The 12,105-nt window shown below is 39.3% G+C and overlaps 2 protein-coding genes and 1 long non-coding RNA gene across 3 annotated transcripts in view; 1 reads left to right on the top strand and 2 right to left on the bottom strand.

Moving 5' to 3' along the window:
* The window catches only part of LOC148411727 (matrix metalloproteinase-17-like), a 56,824-nt gene extending 51,035 nt beyond the window's left edge, over positions 1–5,789 (top strand). The window contains exons 8-10 of the mRNA XM_088435045.1: positions 95–247; positions 1,168–1,425; positions 3,548–5,789. Of these exons, the coding sequence (XP_088291171.1) occupies positions 95–247; positions 1,168–1,425; positions 3,548–3,864 (728 nt within the window). The 3' untranslated portion in view covers positions 3,865–5,789. The remainder of the gene's footprint in view (positions 1–94; positions 248–1,167; positions 1,426–3,547) is intronic.
* Positions 1–7,682, bottom strand: part of LOC148411726 (uncharacterized) — a 39,397-nt gene extending 31,715 nt beyond the window's left edge. The window contains exon 1 of the long non-coding RNA XR_015867952.1: positions 7,484–7,682. This is a non-coding gene — a long non-coding RNA (uncharacterized LOC148411726). The remainder of the gene's footprint in view (positions 1–7,483) is intronic.
* Positions 7,683–8,462: 780 nt separating this feature from the next.
* Positions 8,463–11,851, bottom strand: edf1 (endothelial differentiation-related factor 1). The gene is made up of 5 exons (XM_088434733.1): positions 11,614–11,851; positions 9,896–9,947; positions 9,648–9,808; positions 9,475–9,568; positions 8,463–8,935 (listed from the first exon to the last, which is right to left on the bottom strand). Exons 1-5 carry the CDS (start codon positions 11,689–11,691, stop codon positions 8,874–8,876), a joined length of 447 nt encoding a protein of 148 aa, XP_088290859.1. The 5' UTR covers positions 11,692–11,851; the 3' UTR covers positions 8,463–8,873.
* Between the last annotated feature and the right edge of the window lie 254 nt (positions 11,852–12,105).

Genomic DNA, 12,105 nt, shown 5'->3' with positions numbered 1-12,105 from the left:
GGACTGATGGAGATTTAACACAAGCTGAGTGCTGATGAGAAACTAGCAGAGCACATCTCCAACTTTAATTTCTTTTCCCATTTTCCCCTCATAGGAAAATACTTTTGGCGGCTCACTCGAGAGAGGCACCTGGTTTCTCTACGTCCCGCTCAGATCCACTGGTTCTGGAGGGGCCTGCCCGCCAACCTGGACAGCGTGGACGCCGTCTACGAGAGACCGGGCGACCATAAAATCGTCTTTTTTAAAGGTGCGCTTGCATTTCCATTTTGTGCCAATAAAAATATCAATACTTCGCATCACCACACTCCTATACAAGAATCAATTCTCATTTTTGTAATGAGAAGGATAATCATGTTATAGCTGAGTGAAATTAATCAATATCGCTAACTAAAAATCTGAGGTCGGACTCAAAATGGAAGGAAACGTCTGAATTGCTAAGTAGAAAATGCAAATCTCCAGATGCCTTTCAAGTGTGTGAGCTGTCTTTTGTTGTTTTCCAAGTCTCCTGGGGTGCTAATTAATGATGCCAGCACAACTGAAACACTTATTTAGAAGCTACTTTACAAAAGTGTGCTTAGCAGATATTTTATGTTTATTGGACCACTCCCGGTGCTAAAATTGAGAAAAGCCCATCGCGCATTGACTGAGAGCCAGTTGGATCTGTAGCCCTGCCAAATATCATTCCATACCTGCAATACCATGACATGGGTATAGAATGAACACCTGCTACTCAAGGAAAAACAAAGGACCGAGCCAAACTGCAAATAGTCAATTTCCACAAATCGGTAAAGCCAAATGCAATGGAACCACGAGGTGAAAGGTTTCATTTTTTGTGCTTTTTTTTTGTTGTATATTAAGAAACAAAACATGGACCGACCCTAACCCTTACGCTATGTTTGGTTCAGCAAACAACGAGCTTCAGACATGAAAATAAATTGAGAAAATTCAACAACACATAGATGTTTTGCCCCGGATATAAGATTCCACAAAAAGGTTCCAAAAAAATTTTCGTTAAAAAAAAAAAAAAAAAAAAAAAAGGGAATACACAATGGTTCGTTGTATTTCGAAGCTTTAACCGTGTATGTTTGATATTCACTTGATACATATTACTTCAGTGGAATAATATTGGATTTTTTCTCTCTCCATTCTCTGCGCTTGCACGTTCAGGTTTGAAGTACTGGGTATTTAAAGACAACGTGATGGAGGAGGGTTTCCCGCGTCCAATCAGCGACTTCGGCCTGCCTTTGGAGGGCGTGGACGCCGCCTTTGTGTGGCTCCACAACGAGAAGACCTACTTCTTCAAGGACAACCGCTACTGGCGCTACGACGACCACCTGAGACGCATGGATCTGGGCTACCCCAAGGACAGCACGCTGTGGAAGGGCCTACCCCCGCAGCTGGATGATGCCATGAGGTGGTCCGATGGTGAGTAGTCAAGTATACGTGTGTGTGTGTGTGTGTATATAAACACTCTATACACACGCACTGTATTTCTCCATGTAGAAGTTAGTTTTCCTCCTCATTTTTAACCCCCATATTGGCTAGGAGTCGACTTATGCCCACATAACTCAAAACCAGAACAATTTTCTCCACAAACCTGTGTTTGAATAACATTAAATTGAATGCAAAATGCTATATCGAATCATTGGCAAGGCTTAAAATTATTATATATACCTCTAATTCAATACGATATGCATCCATTCTGGCGCATTTGCACTTTCAAAAGCACTTTCGTCAAGCCTCGCTTTATTGACTCCTTGTTGTCAACAACAAGGCTGCGTGGATCATTTTTTACAGCGGATTTTGACCCATTATGAAAAGGAAAACACGGCTTTGACTTGTCCGACAAAAATGTGCAAGTTGTGGCGTGTCAGTGATTCTGACTTTTAGGGATTTTTGACAAATTCATATTCTGCTGTGTCGAAAAAATAAAGCTTTGAAACTTCAAATCATTTTATTGTTGGATTATCCTAGCTGCACTTGTCTCGTTTCCGCCCCACCATAAAAGTACTGTAATTCTGTCATTTTAATAACACACATCATCAACCTTTATTTGGTAAATATGTCGTTTTTTTCTAGATCATGTAACACATGATCACAAATAAATGTCACGGATTTGAAAATGGAGATTTGAGGCTTTGTTGATACATAACTGAAAGGAAAATGAAACGTCTTTATGAACACAATTTGTTCATTTCAGATGACGCAACACGGAATACACATTTGAAATGAAACCTTCACATGTGCTTGGAGAGAAGGCATAAAATCCTTGTGAATCTTAAAACGTTGACTTTCAGCCAGCCCAGTGATTCATGTTGAGTCAAACTGAGTGTCACGACACATCTTGTATGCTGGCAGCGCCTGCACATCAACATTTTACATGTGGTCACCAACTTTGACGTTTGAAACAAGTACCCCGATTCCAGTGAAGATGGGACATTGTGTAATATGTTAGTGAAAAAAGAAAAACTGGTTTTCAAAAAATCTTCAATATGTAATATATACATATATACATTTTTTTTTCTTGCTTCCTCCCAATACAACACAGCCCATGTCGCATACAAACGCAGCTGCGTCTGAAACATAAGGCGCACTGTGGGCTCAAGTAATGAGAGGGAAAAATGTAAACAGTTTGAACGCCGGATCAGTGATTCATGAAATTAAGCCCTTGATGATATGTGTTCTGTTTTTGTTGTGAAGGCTTAATGAGCGCACAGATGATTCAGCATATCTGACATGCAAATTTATGTATTATTTCCATGCGGCTGTGCAAGAAAAAGAAACAAGATCAAGTTTTAAGTTAACAAATTCCCTCGCTTTATTCCCCTGGATATGGAGGTTCACTTTTGAGTGAAAAGCGCCCTCTACAGGCCATTTATAGTCGAGAAAGAAAAGTACGAGTACCTGTATGTGTGTGTGTTTATATATATATATATATATATATATATATATATATATATATATATATATATATGAGAGAGAGAGAGAGACTGTCAGGTGGATTTGAAAGTAATATGCGCATTATGTATTTCTTCTATGGGGCTGTTTGGATAAAATATATACATTATTTGTTTGATGAAAAACAATTATGAACACAGAAGATCAAATAACATATTTGCACTTAATGAATGACCATAAATCAACAACTTCACTTTAATTCAAACTGAGATTTTAGACGATAATTATTTTCCATTGAGTCGAAGTGGAATCAGACCTCCAGATGACACATTTGACACAACCCGGTGTATTCAAAAGCGATCAGTGGCAACAGCAACCGATTCAGGATGTTAACATTTTGGCAATTACCTGCCTCCAAAATGTAACCCAACTTGATTTATGCTTGACGCTGTGCTATATGATGGCAGCAGTAATTATCGGTTATTTGGTTTATTTTGAAGTGCTGGCTGGCTTTCTCACCACGTTTGGCGGCATGTTTTACTTTTACCGTGTATTCCATTGTAATCAGAGCCCAACAACGCAAATCTTGTCGTACGAGAGCTTATCCCATTCCTAGGATTCACGTCTACTTGGCTCCGCCCCCGCGCAGGTTCGTCTTACTTCTTCAAGGGGAAGGAGTACTGGCGCGTGCCAAACAGCGACATGGAGGCGGAGGCGGACTACCCGCGCCTCATCGCCAAGGACTGGCTGCTGTGCGCCGACATGCAGTCGGACTCGCCGGGCGCCGAGGCCAAGAGCACGGAGAGCCGGGTCAAGGCGCGCCCTGGGCCCGACCACGCCGAGAACGGCTACGAGGTGTGCTCCTGCACCTCGGACGGCGCCTCGCCTTTGGGGGCTCGGCCCTCCCCGTCGCCCCTCTGGCTGCTGCCGTCGCTCTGGCTGACCCTCCGCCCTTTACCGCTATGATGCCAAAAACCACATGAAAAAAAAACATTTCCGTTTTGTTGTTATTTATTGCGCAATCCTTTAAGCGGGTTGTTGTTGTTTGGGGCATTCGGATGAAGTGCAACATTCACTTTTGCTTCACATTTACAAAATCTTCAACTTTTGCGTACAGGAGCAAAGAACGATGAGGGCATTCTTGGATGTTTCAACAAGTACTTCGTTTTGAAGTCCTTTTCGGGAATGTAGCATTTTAATTTCAAGTATGAAGTCATAAAGCATTGAGTAGTAGCTGTTCAGTTTTGATGAGTAAAGCGCAACGCTGGTATGTGCTACCTTTCAGAAGCATCTACTGTACCTGTATTCCTGTGCTTCTCAATTTTTGCGAAGCCCCCCCTTAGCAAAGAGAACGAATCCCCCCCTTCACTTGCAGTGGTCACTATGAATAAGATCATTATCTATAAAAAATGTAAAACTTGTATTCTTTTAATTATGGCAAGACAAAAGAAAAAATGCAATATAAATCAACTTTCAACAAACTTCACTTTTTACACAGGTTACAGCTCATATCAAATCTGAAAAAAATTGCTTACAGTGCATCAAAGAGCCTGAAAGAATAAATGTCAATCCGTATTAAAACTACAAGCATTTTTGACCAACAGAACCGTTTGATGCTGAAAATATAGCTAATAATAATAAAAAAGAGGGCGACTCCTGCATACCCATTTGCATATACATTTTGTGATTTGTTTATCTTCATATGTAAAAATTAAAATGAGCTCATTTATTATTTAAATTTTAAAACTGTATGTAAATGACAAATTTGTGATTAGCACCTTGATCACAAAACTTAAAAATCAAACATTTGACCATTAGCTTGACAATTGAGAAAAAAAAAAAAATCACAATATCATATTTGCTAAAACAGACTTCATAGGAGTGGATATTACCACTTTTTCCCCCAGACAGATACAGTACCAGTAGTAGACACCTGAAAAGTCACTGATACCATGTTACCGACACCACAAATACCTTTGATACACAACCTCCCATCCCCCTCTCAAAAACGTCTATTTCCCCAACTCTACCATGTGACCTTGAGTGCCAAGAAACTCACCTTAAAATCAAATGTATTATTATTATTATTATTTTACTATTATTAAGACTACTTAAGACTTGTGTGTCATACAAGAAACCACCTTGCCTGAGGAAAAGCAACCAATCAGAGACAGAAAGTGACTATTTTGGAAAATTGTGAACTCCCAATTTCACTTAAACAGGATGATGACATTATGATGAGTCTTACTGCTTTGTAAACAGTAAATCCTCAACACGTTCAACTTGAAAAAAAAATTACAGCCCACTTTCCTTTCTTCAAATGTAACAGCAATCCAATGTTCAACCAAATAATGACATGATGACTGAATGAAGTCACTGTGGACTTTCTTGTTACTTCACTGAAGGCTCTGATGAAGCTGCGAGGCTAAACAGGAGCAAGGCACCACGGGACATGGCGAGCTGTTTTTAACCAATGACAAACAGATGCTTTACTGCAGGGTTGTTTATGATTGTCTCGGTTTTTTTTTAAATCCCCATTTGTATGCGCAAAAGTCAATCCTCACAAGTCCAAGCGTTTGCCAGGATAACATCTGCCTTGAAAAGCACCGTCGCAAACATTTGCTTGCTAAAAGCCCCGCAACTGCTCCACCGCTTGTTTTTTTTCCAGGCGGTGATCATTTCCACGTTTTTTTTTTTTTTTTAAGTCCCCATTGTTGGGGTGACAGCACTGCGCCTGTAAAGTTCTTTGTCTCTATTATATATGACTTGGGGGATTGTGCACTTTTAGCAAAAAGAAATCAAGTGTCTATTTTAAGTTGTATTTTGTAATGTAAAATATTTTTATAGGAAAAAAATGAATAAAATGTACATGAGTGACTGGTTTACTGAGACTAATTTGTCTTCTTGAAGGCGCATTCAGGATTGTGCCAATTTTGGGGGAAAAGGCGGGGGGGGGCATCACTATCATATTCATGTTGCATGCAGAACACATCTTGTCAATCAACACACACAGTCCCACAGAAGGCGCTCTGGTAGTAGACTAACTGGCAGAGGATCATACGCAAGTTTACGCGAGGGAAAAAAAATCTGACATTTTTTAACCCTTATTGCAGTATTTTGACAATTTTTGGGACATTTTCTTCTACATCATTCTCACGGTATTACAACCAAGAGATGGCACACTCCTGGTAGTGTGATAACTAGATGGTCGAGCCATGTCGAACTTTTACACGCTGTCACTATCTGGGTGGAATTTCAGCTTCCTAGTGTCTTCCAATGCTTTCCTTTTAATGTGAAGCACCTTTTATACACAGATCAATAGATTTGAGAAAATACAGCACAAGGGTTAAACAAAGTTAATGATGTACGTGTTGACCTTTCAAGTGATACCGCACATTTTTTGGAGGCGTAATATTCTACAACTTGAGACGAAAAACAAAGCAGTTGCAGTGATGGGCTCATGAGAGTGAAAAATGAGGCCGAGATAAACACGGCAAACAAACATTTGAGGAAAAGACAAGTGAAGGAAATTAAATGTCATCTTCTACAGTGACAGCTGAGGAAGCAATTCATAACCTGAAAGTTTAGTCTTGCTACTTTGAAACCGCAGTTGGATCACTTTGACCTATGTGAGGCCGACAGCGGAGCCAACACACCAAGCGACCCTTTACTAAGTATTGCACTTTATTTTAAAAATACAACCATGTATTCATCTATTATTTAATTGTCATGTCATTTTGACTGAAGTAAAGCATTTTTAAACTGTCATGTAAAGCTTTAAAAAACTCGCGTGTCAATCAGGCACATTAAATTTGTGCTTCCATTTTTTTGTAAGCCTCCCTAGAAAAGAACCTTCACACTCCCCCTAACTACACACACGCTTGCTGAGGGGACTACACATACCATGATTATCTGTAAAAATGTAACAAGTATTCAAACAATTGTATCCTTTTCAATATTACTATTAAAAAAAAGCTATTTAAATCAAGTTTTAACAAATATGAACATTACATTCACAGGGTTTATACAGGCTAGTCTGAAACTGAAAAAAATAACACTATCAAAATGCCTAAAAAAATGTCAATCCTTATTTAAATGAGAAACATTTGTGACTGAAGCGTTTGATGCTGAAAATAATCAAATACATAAATAAGAATGTAAATTGATCTAGAAAATTAAGACGGGAACGCTAGTATGTAAAGCATTTTAAAAGGTATAATAAATTGACATTTACAAATCCCGTAATCTTTGACAATGAGTGCCACTGCACCACCTGCTGCTGTGATTTTGCAATTACACCACACGACAAAAGCAAAATGTATTTGAGGAGTGCTTTAAATGGCCATATGTTTTTGTTTGTTTGTTTGTGTTTGTTTGTTTGTTTACTTTTAAAAAATAACGCTTGATAACTCAGGCATTAAAAATATGACCAAGGCATTTGGAAAAAAAGAATTAAGATTTTTTTTTTTTTTTTTTGCCCCATATACTGTAAGTGTGTGTGGGTAGGAAGGAGGATTGATCCGCAAACTGTCAATCATATGATATATATTTGTACGTGCATGAAAGTTTTAAAAAAGGCACTTACTTCTGACTTGGATTTTTGCTAGAGGTACCGACGGGGCAGACGTGTAACATCGTGATGGGAACTTGTTTCCGCCTCTTCTTCTTTTGGGCTGAAATGCATTTTAAGTCATTCCGTGACTCAGTCGACACGGTTGCGGAGCTCCATGGCTTTAACCATATTTTCGTCGATCTCTTGAGCCCGGGTGAACCTCCATTGTGCCCATAACGTCATCCGGCATCCCACGGCTTTGTTAATGGCGGACTTGGGTCAGGTGAAGCAGTCGTGCATGATTTTAGGCCACCATTTTTCTAACTTGAGTTCGTCCGTTGCTTCATTTCATGCAGAAAATTCTGCAAATTGGTCAGGCATTTGCAATACTTTATATTTTCACGTCAATATCCATTTAGTGTCTTCCTCGACTTGGTGGAGTCGTTTAACTTTCTCATAATTCTGTAAGCGAGATGAATGAGAAGACGCAAGATGTTTAGAAGACTTTCGAGGCGTCACAAACAAATTTTAAAACGAGTGTTCGGTATGCGCACGTGTTCAATTAAGTGAGACGTGCGTAAGGCATGCGTGGAGGCGGCCTTAAATGAGTACAACGGCACCGGCCAATCAACTTGCACGGTTGATGTTACCGGGCCAATCAGACGACCGCAAACTAAGCTAATAGGAAACGATAAAATGGGTGATGCTGTTTACGTTTTTTTCAATTAACATTTTTTAAATCTACGATGTCGGGAAGCCGCTAAAGTTGTTGAAATTTGTTAGAGGGATCACCCTATTGTAATAATTTGTAATCAACAAATAAAACACGTTATATAGTATACGGTTAAACTTAAAAGAAATGTTAGTTTAATAAACATTTAAAACACAGACGTAAACTTCGGTATTTCAGTGCTGGTATTCTGCATGTTTTCAAACATTTCCGCTCAAACATCCCTGATTCAAATGATTAGGATCCTTTCCAAGCTTAAAGAGGGGGCATAAAGAGGACACCTTGAAGTGTGAATTGTCAGTTTATTTGCAATGAAAACAAAGCAGAAAGGCTTTGCACCGTTAATGACATCCACTGGCAACTGTCGCAAAGTGAGCAAAAAAAAATAAAAAAAATGCCATGGTCAAGAACGATTGGCCGTTAGCATGCGGCGACTATTTGACCTCAAGAGAGCATTATCATCATCAACCACATGATCTTGATAACGCCAGGGCAGCCGGAAGCAAAAGAACCCAAAAGCATAAGCTCTGGCGATCGTGCGTGAGACATCTTGTCTTGTTTTGTGGTATCTGTGCGCAGCCTGCGACGCGGAGTGTCCGGTCGGTTCCTAAGGAGGAAACGCTGGACTGGTCAGCCCGGGGAGGGGTAGGGAGACGGGGGAGGGGGAGTGGGCTGATCTTCGAGGCTTTGTTTTCATTTCGTCTTGGATTTGGACTCCAGCGGCAGACCAATGTCCTTCCCTCGCAGCTTCAAGCCTGTTGCACAAACATCGCAAATGGAACCATCACGTCACACTTTGCAACGACCCCCCCTCCAAAAAAAATAAATAAATAAAATAAATGAAAGCATTCATTCACAAAAAAAAATTGGAAATGTGAGAATCGGTCAAAAGTTTGATTTGATATTGGTGAAAAGTGTGCACATTTCGAATGGGAACATTTGTTTGAAATCTCTATTCAGGATGAATGTTTTTTTATTTTTTGATAGGTAATAGAACATTAATAGCATGGGAAGCGTGAACTTTTGTACCATGTTGAAGTTGGGATGATTTGAAGCTGTCAAGAGAAGTATAAGAAGTTGAATAATCGTAAACATGGCAGACTAAAAATACATAATAATACAGGTAGAATAACGCGCGTGTGAATGCTACTATTTTGCCAGGGTTTGGAGTTGACAAAGAATCTTTTGTGAAGGCAGTCCTAAAACTTTTCTGACAAGTGGTAGCTAATGCTAGTATCCAGTTTGAAAGCGGAAATAAACCCTGAAATGGTGTCGGTGGATAAGTCATTATTACCGATGGCCCTCTCGATCTTTCCCATGACCTGGTTGCTGGGGATGGCTCTCCCGCTCTCGTAGTCGGCGATCACTTGCGGCTTCTCGTTGATTTTCTGGACGCAAGGACGGAGAAAGAGGTCACCGCGAGCAAGCGAAGCGGGCGGTCCGGTTCGGTCCGGTCGGGGTCCTCACAGTGGCGAGATCCTTCTGAGTGAGGCCTTTCTCCTGGCGGCCCTTCTGGATGACCTTGCCCACCTCCAGGGAGACCCTGTCGTGGTGGAGCTCCTCCGTCTCGCGGTCCAGCTTGGCCGTGTTCTTGCTGACCAGGTGCTGCTTGTTCTGCCCGGCGGCCCCTTGGGAGTCGGAGCGGAGCGATCGCTGACCGCTACCGCGGCGACGCCGCTACTGCGCACTGCGTTACCGGCGGCGAGGTTACTTACATTTCTTGGTGGTCTCCACGTCCTCGCCGCGTCTCTGAGCCGAGGTGATCGCCTGCAGAGAGGGAATGTTTTCAAATACGTGCTCAGTATAGACATTTATTGCATCCTATTTGGTCATGATGATGTCATACCCAGTCAGTCAAAGCATGTCCTTTGGACTCAAGACACACCTTCTCAGCTAATCATTATCCAAGTAGGACACAGATACATACAATCACATACTGAATGTTTTTAATAGAAATCGTTTTTTTTTTTTTTAATTCAACTTAACAAAACGGTTAAATACTGAAAACAAACATGAGTAATCCATAAATTGTATTATTATCATTGTGATGATTATTATTATGTATTATTTTTCACTTGGTCATAAAAATCACAATGAACCATGAAAAAACAATAAATAGATTGCTTAACGGTAATTAAGACTGCAAATATGAAATTGTGAAAATATCACTTAAAAAAATTGGAAAATTATATATATAAAATTGTAATAAAAAAGACATTTTCAGGAAGCTTGAATATTGAAAAGTTTTTTTTCATTTATTAATATAAATAGGAATATCAGTAGTAATGAAAGGTTAAAAAATGATAAATATTAAAAATAAAGATAAAAATAAAGAAATTGTAAAGAATGACAACTAATGTTTTTTTAAGGTTTAGTAATAATATTGTTATGTATAAATGAATAAAATAGTAATCAATACAAATGAGATTTGGAAAATTTGAAATAATGACAACAAATAGTTAAAAATAGTAATAAGAATGTAACTAAATGTTGACAACGCATTACAAACAATATTTTGTTCACACAATTAATAGTTCTAAATACAATTAAAAAAGGGATACAAATTTGAGAATGGAAATAAAAGTTACTGAAAAAATATATTGTAAAAGTATATGAACGAATTTCTTTAAAAAAAATAGTGATAGTCTAACCAAATCGAATCAGCTCTAATTATAGCCAGGTTAAGAGAGCAAAATAAAGTGTTATAAACCGACCGCTGTCACTTTCTGTATGATTTAAAACTGGAATAACAGCGGGTAACAATATTTTTTTAATAAACTGGGCTGTGCCAAATTCCAATCCTTGTGGTGACTCTCTTGAATTTACACCATTATGTTCAACATCAAGTGCCGCCACCTAGCGATCAAACGCGGAAATACTCCTCGCTGAGTTTTTGCCAATACAAAAACAATCTACGAAGTGGATAATTTTATACACTATTTTCACGATACTAAACCCTCTTCCTGTCATTTGTTCATAAAATAACCAAGTCAAAGTATATATTTAACAGTGTAAAATAGCGAAGATAATCGAGGAGCGAAACATTAAGATGACGATTTAATGCCATGCTAGTGAGTTCGTGTTGGCTTGTGTGGTAGCTGGACGTCGTTTGTCAGCAAATGTCGCAAAGCTTCAAAAGCGGCGGAACGAGTTGGACTGGCCCACTTTAGCGGTGTAACTTTGACAAACACACTTCATAAACATTGCATATTCAACTTTGAATCATTTCCAATCTAATCAATACACGATTATTTTGTTATGATCGTCACAACCCACGAAGCATTGCATAGCATTGCTAGCTAGTCAACTGACGAAATGGCTATGACGTATGACGAGTTTATTGATTCTTGTTGTTTTCTATTTTCTTGTTTCGATATGACTGTGCTCTAAATCACACGCGTTCAGAAAAAATCGAGTAGAAATGACGTGATACCTGCTTGGACTTGGCCTGAGCACCGGTCGGCCCCTTCTTCCTCAAAACAGTCACGGTGTCCCAATCGCTTTCGGCCATTTTCTTCGTGATGTGTAATATAAGGCTTAAAATGTAAAAAATAAAGTGGAAAATGTCGACTTTTCGAGGCTATTTGTGTCCACCACGCGCACGAGTCGTCTTCCCCTTCTACAAGTATCAAACACCACGCGTTCTTCTCAAAGCTTTATTGACAACACGGGAGTTGGACAACAGTAACGTCAAGCAAGGGCATGATTTCCGTTGACACGTCAGTGTTCGCCATATTGGATGTGGCACATCATCCGTAAACCGATTGTCAAAAGACGTAAACTGACGCTAAAAGAGGTAAATTGTAATTGAATTAAAAGTATCAAAAAGTGTGTTTACGATTTTTGTATTTGTATCATCTTTTTACTTCGTCTTGATACGTGTACTAGTTGTATTATCGGGTAATCATTTATGATTAATTGTATT

This window comes from Hippichthys cyanospilos, chromosome 15 (assembly GCF_059441005.1).
Source record: "Hippichthys cyanospilos isolate Australia breed blue-spotted pipefish chromosome 15, RoL_Hcya_1.0, whole genome shotgun sequence".
Classification (NCBI taxonomy): domain Eukaryota; kingdom Metazoa; phylum Chordata; class Actinopteri; order Syngnathiformes; family Syngnathidae; genus Hippichthys; species Hippichthys cyanospilos.
The sequence above is the reverse complement of the archived record's forward strand: the minus strand, read 5'-3'. Positions and strand labels throughout refer to the sequence as shown.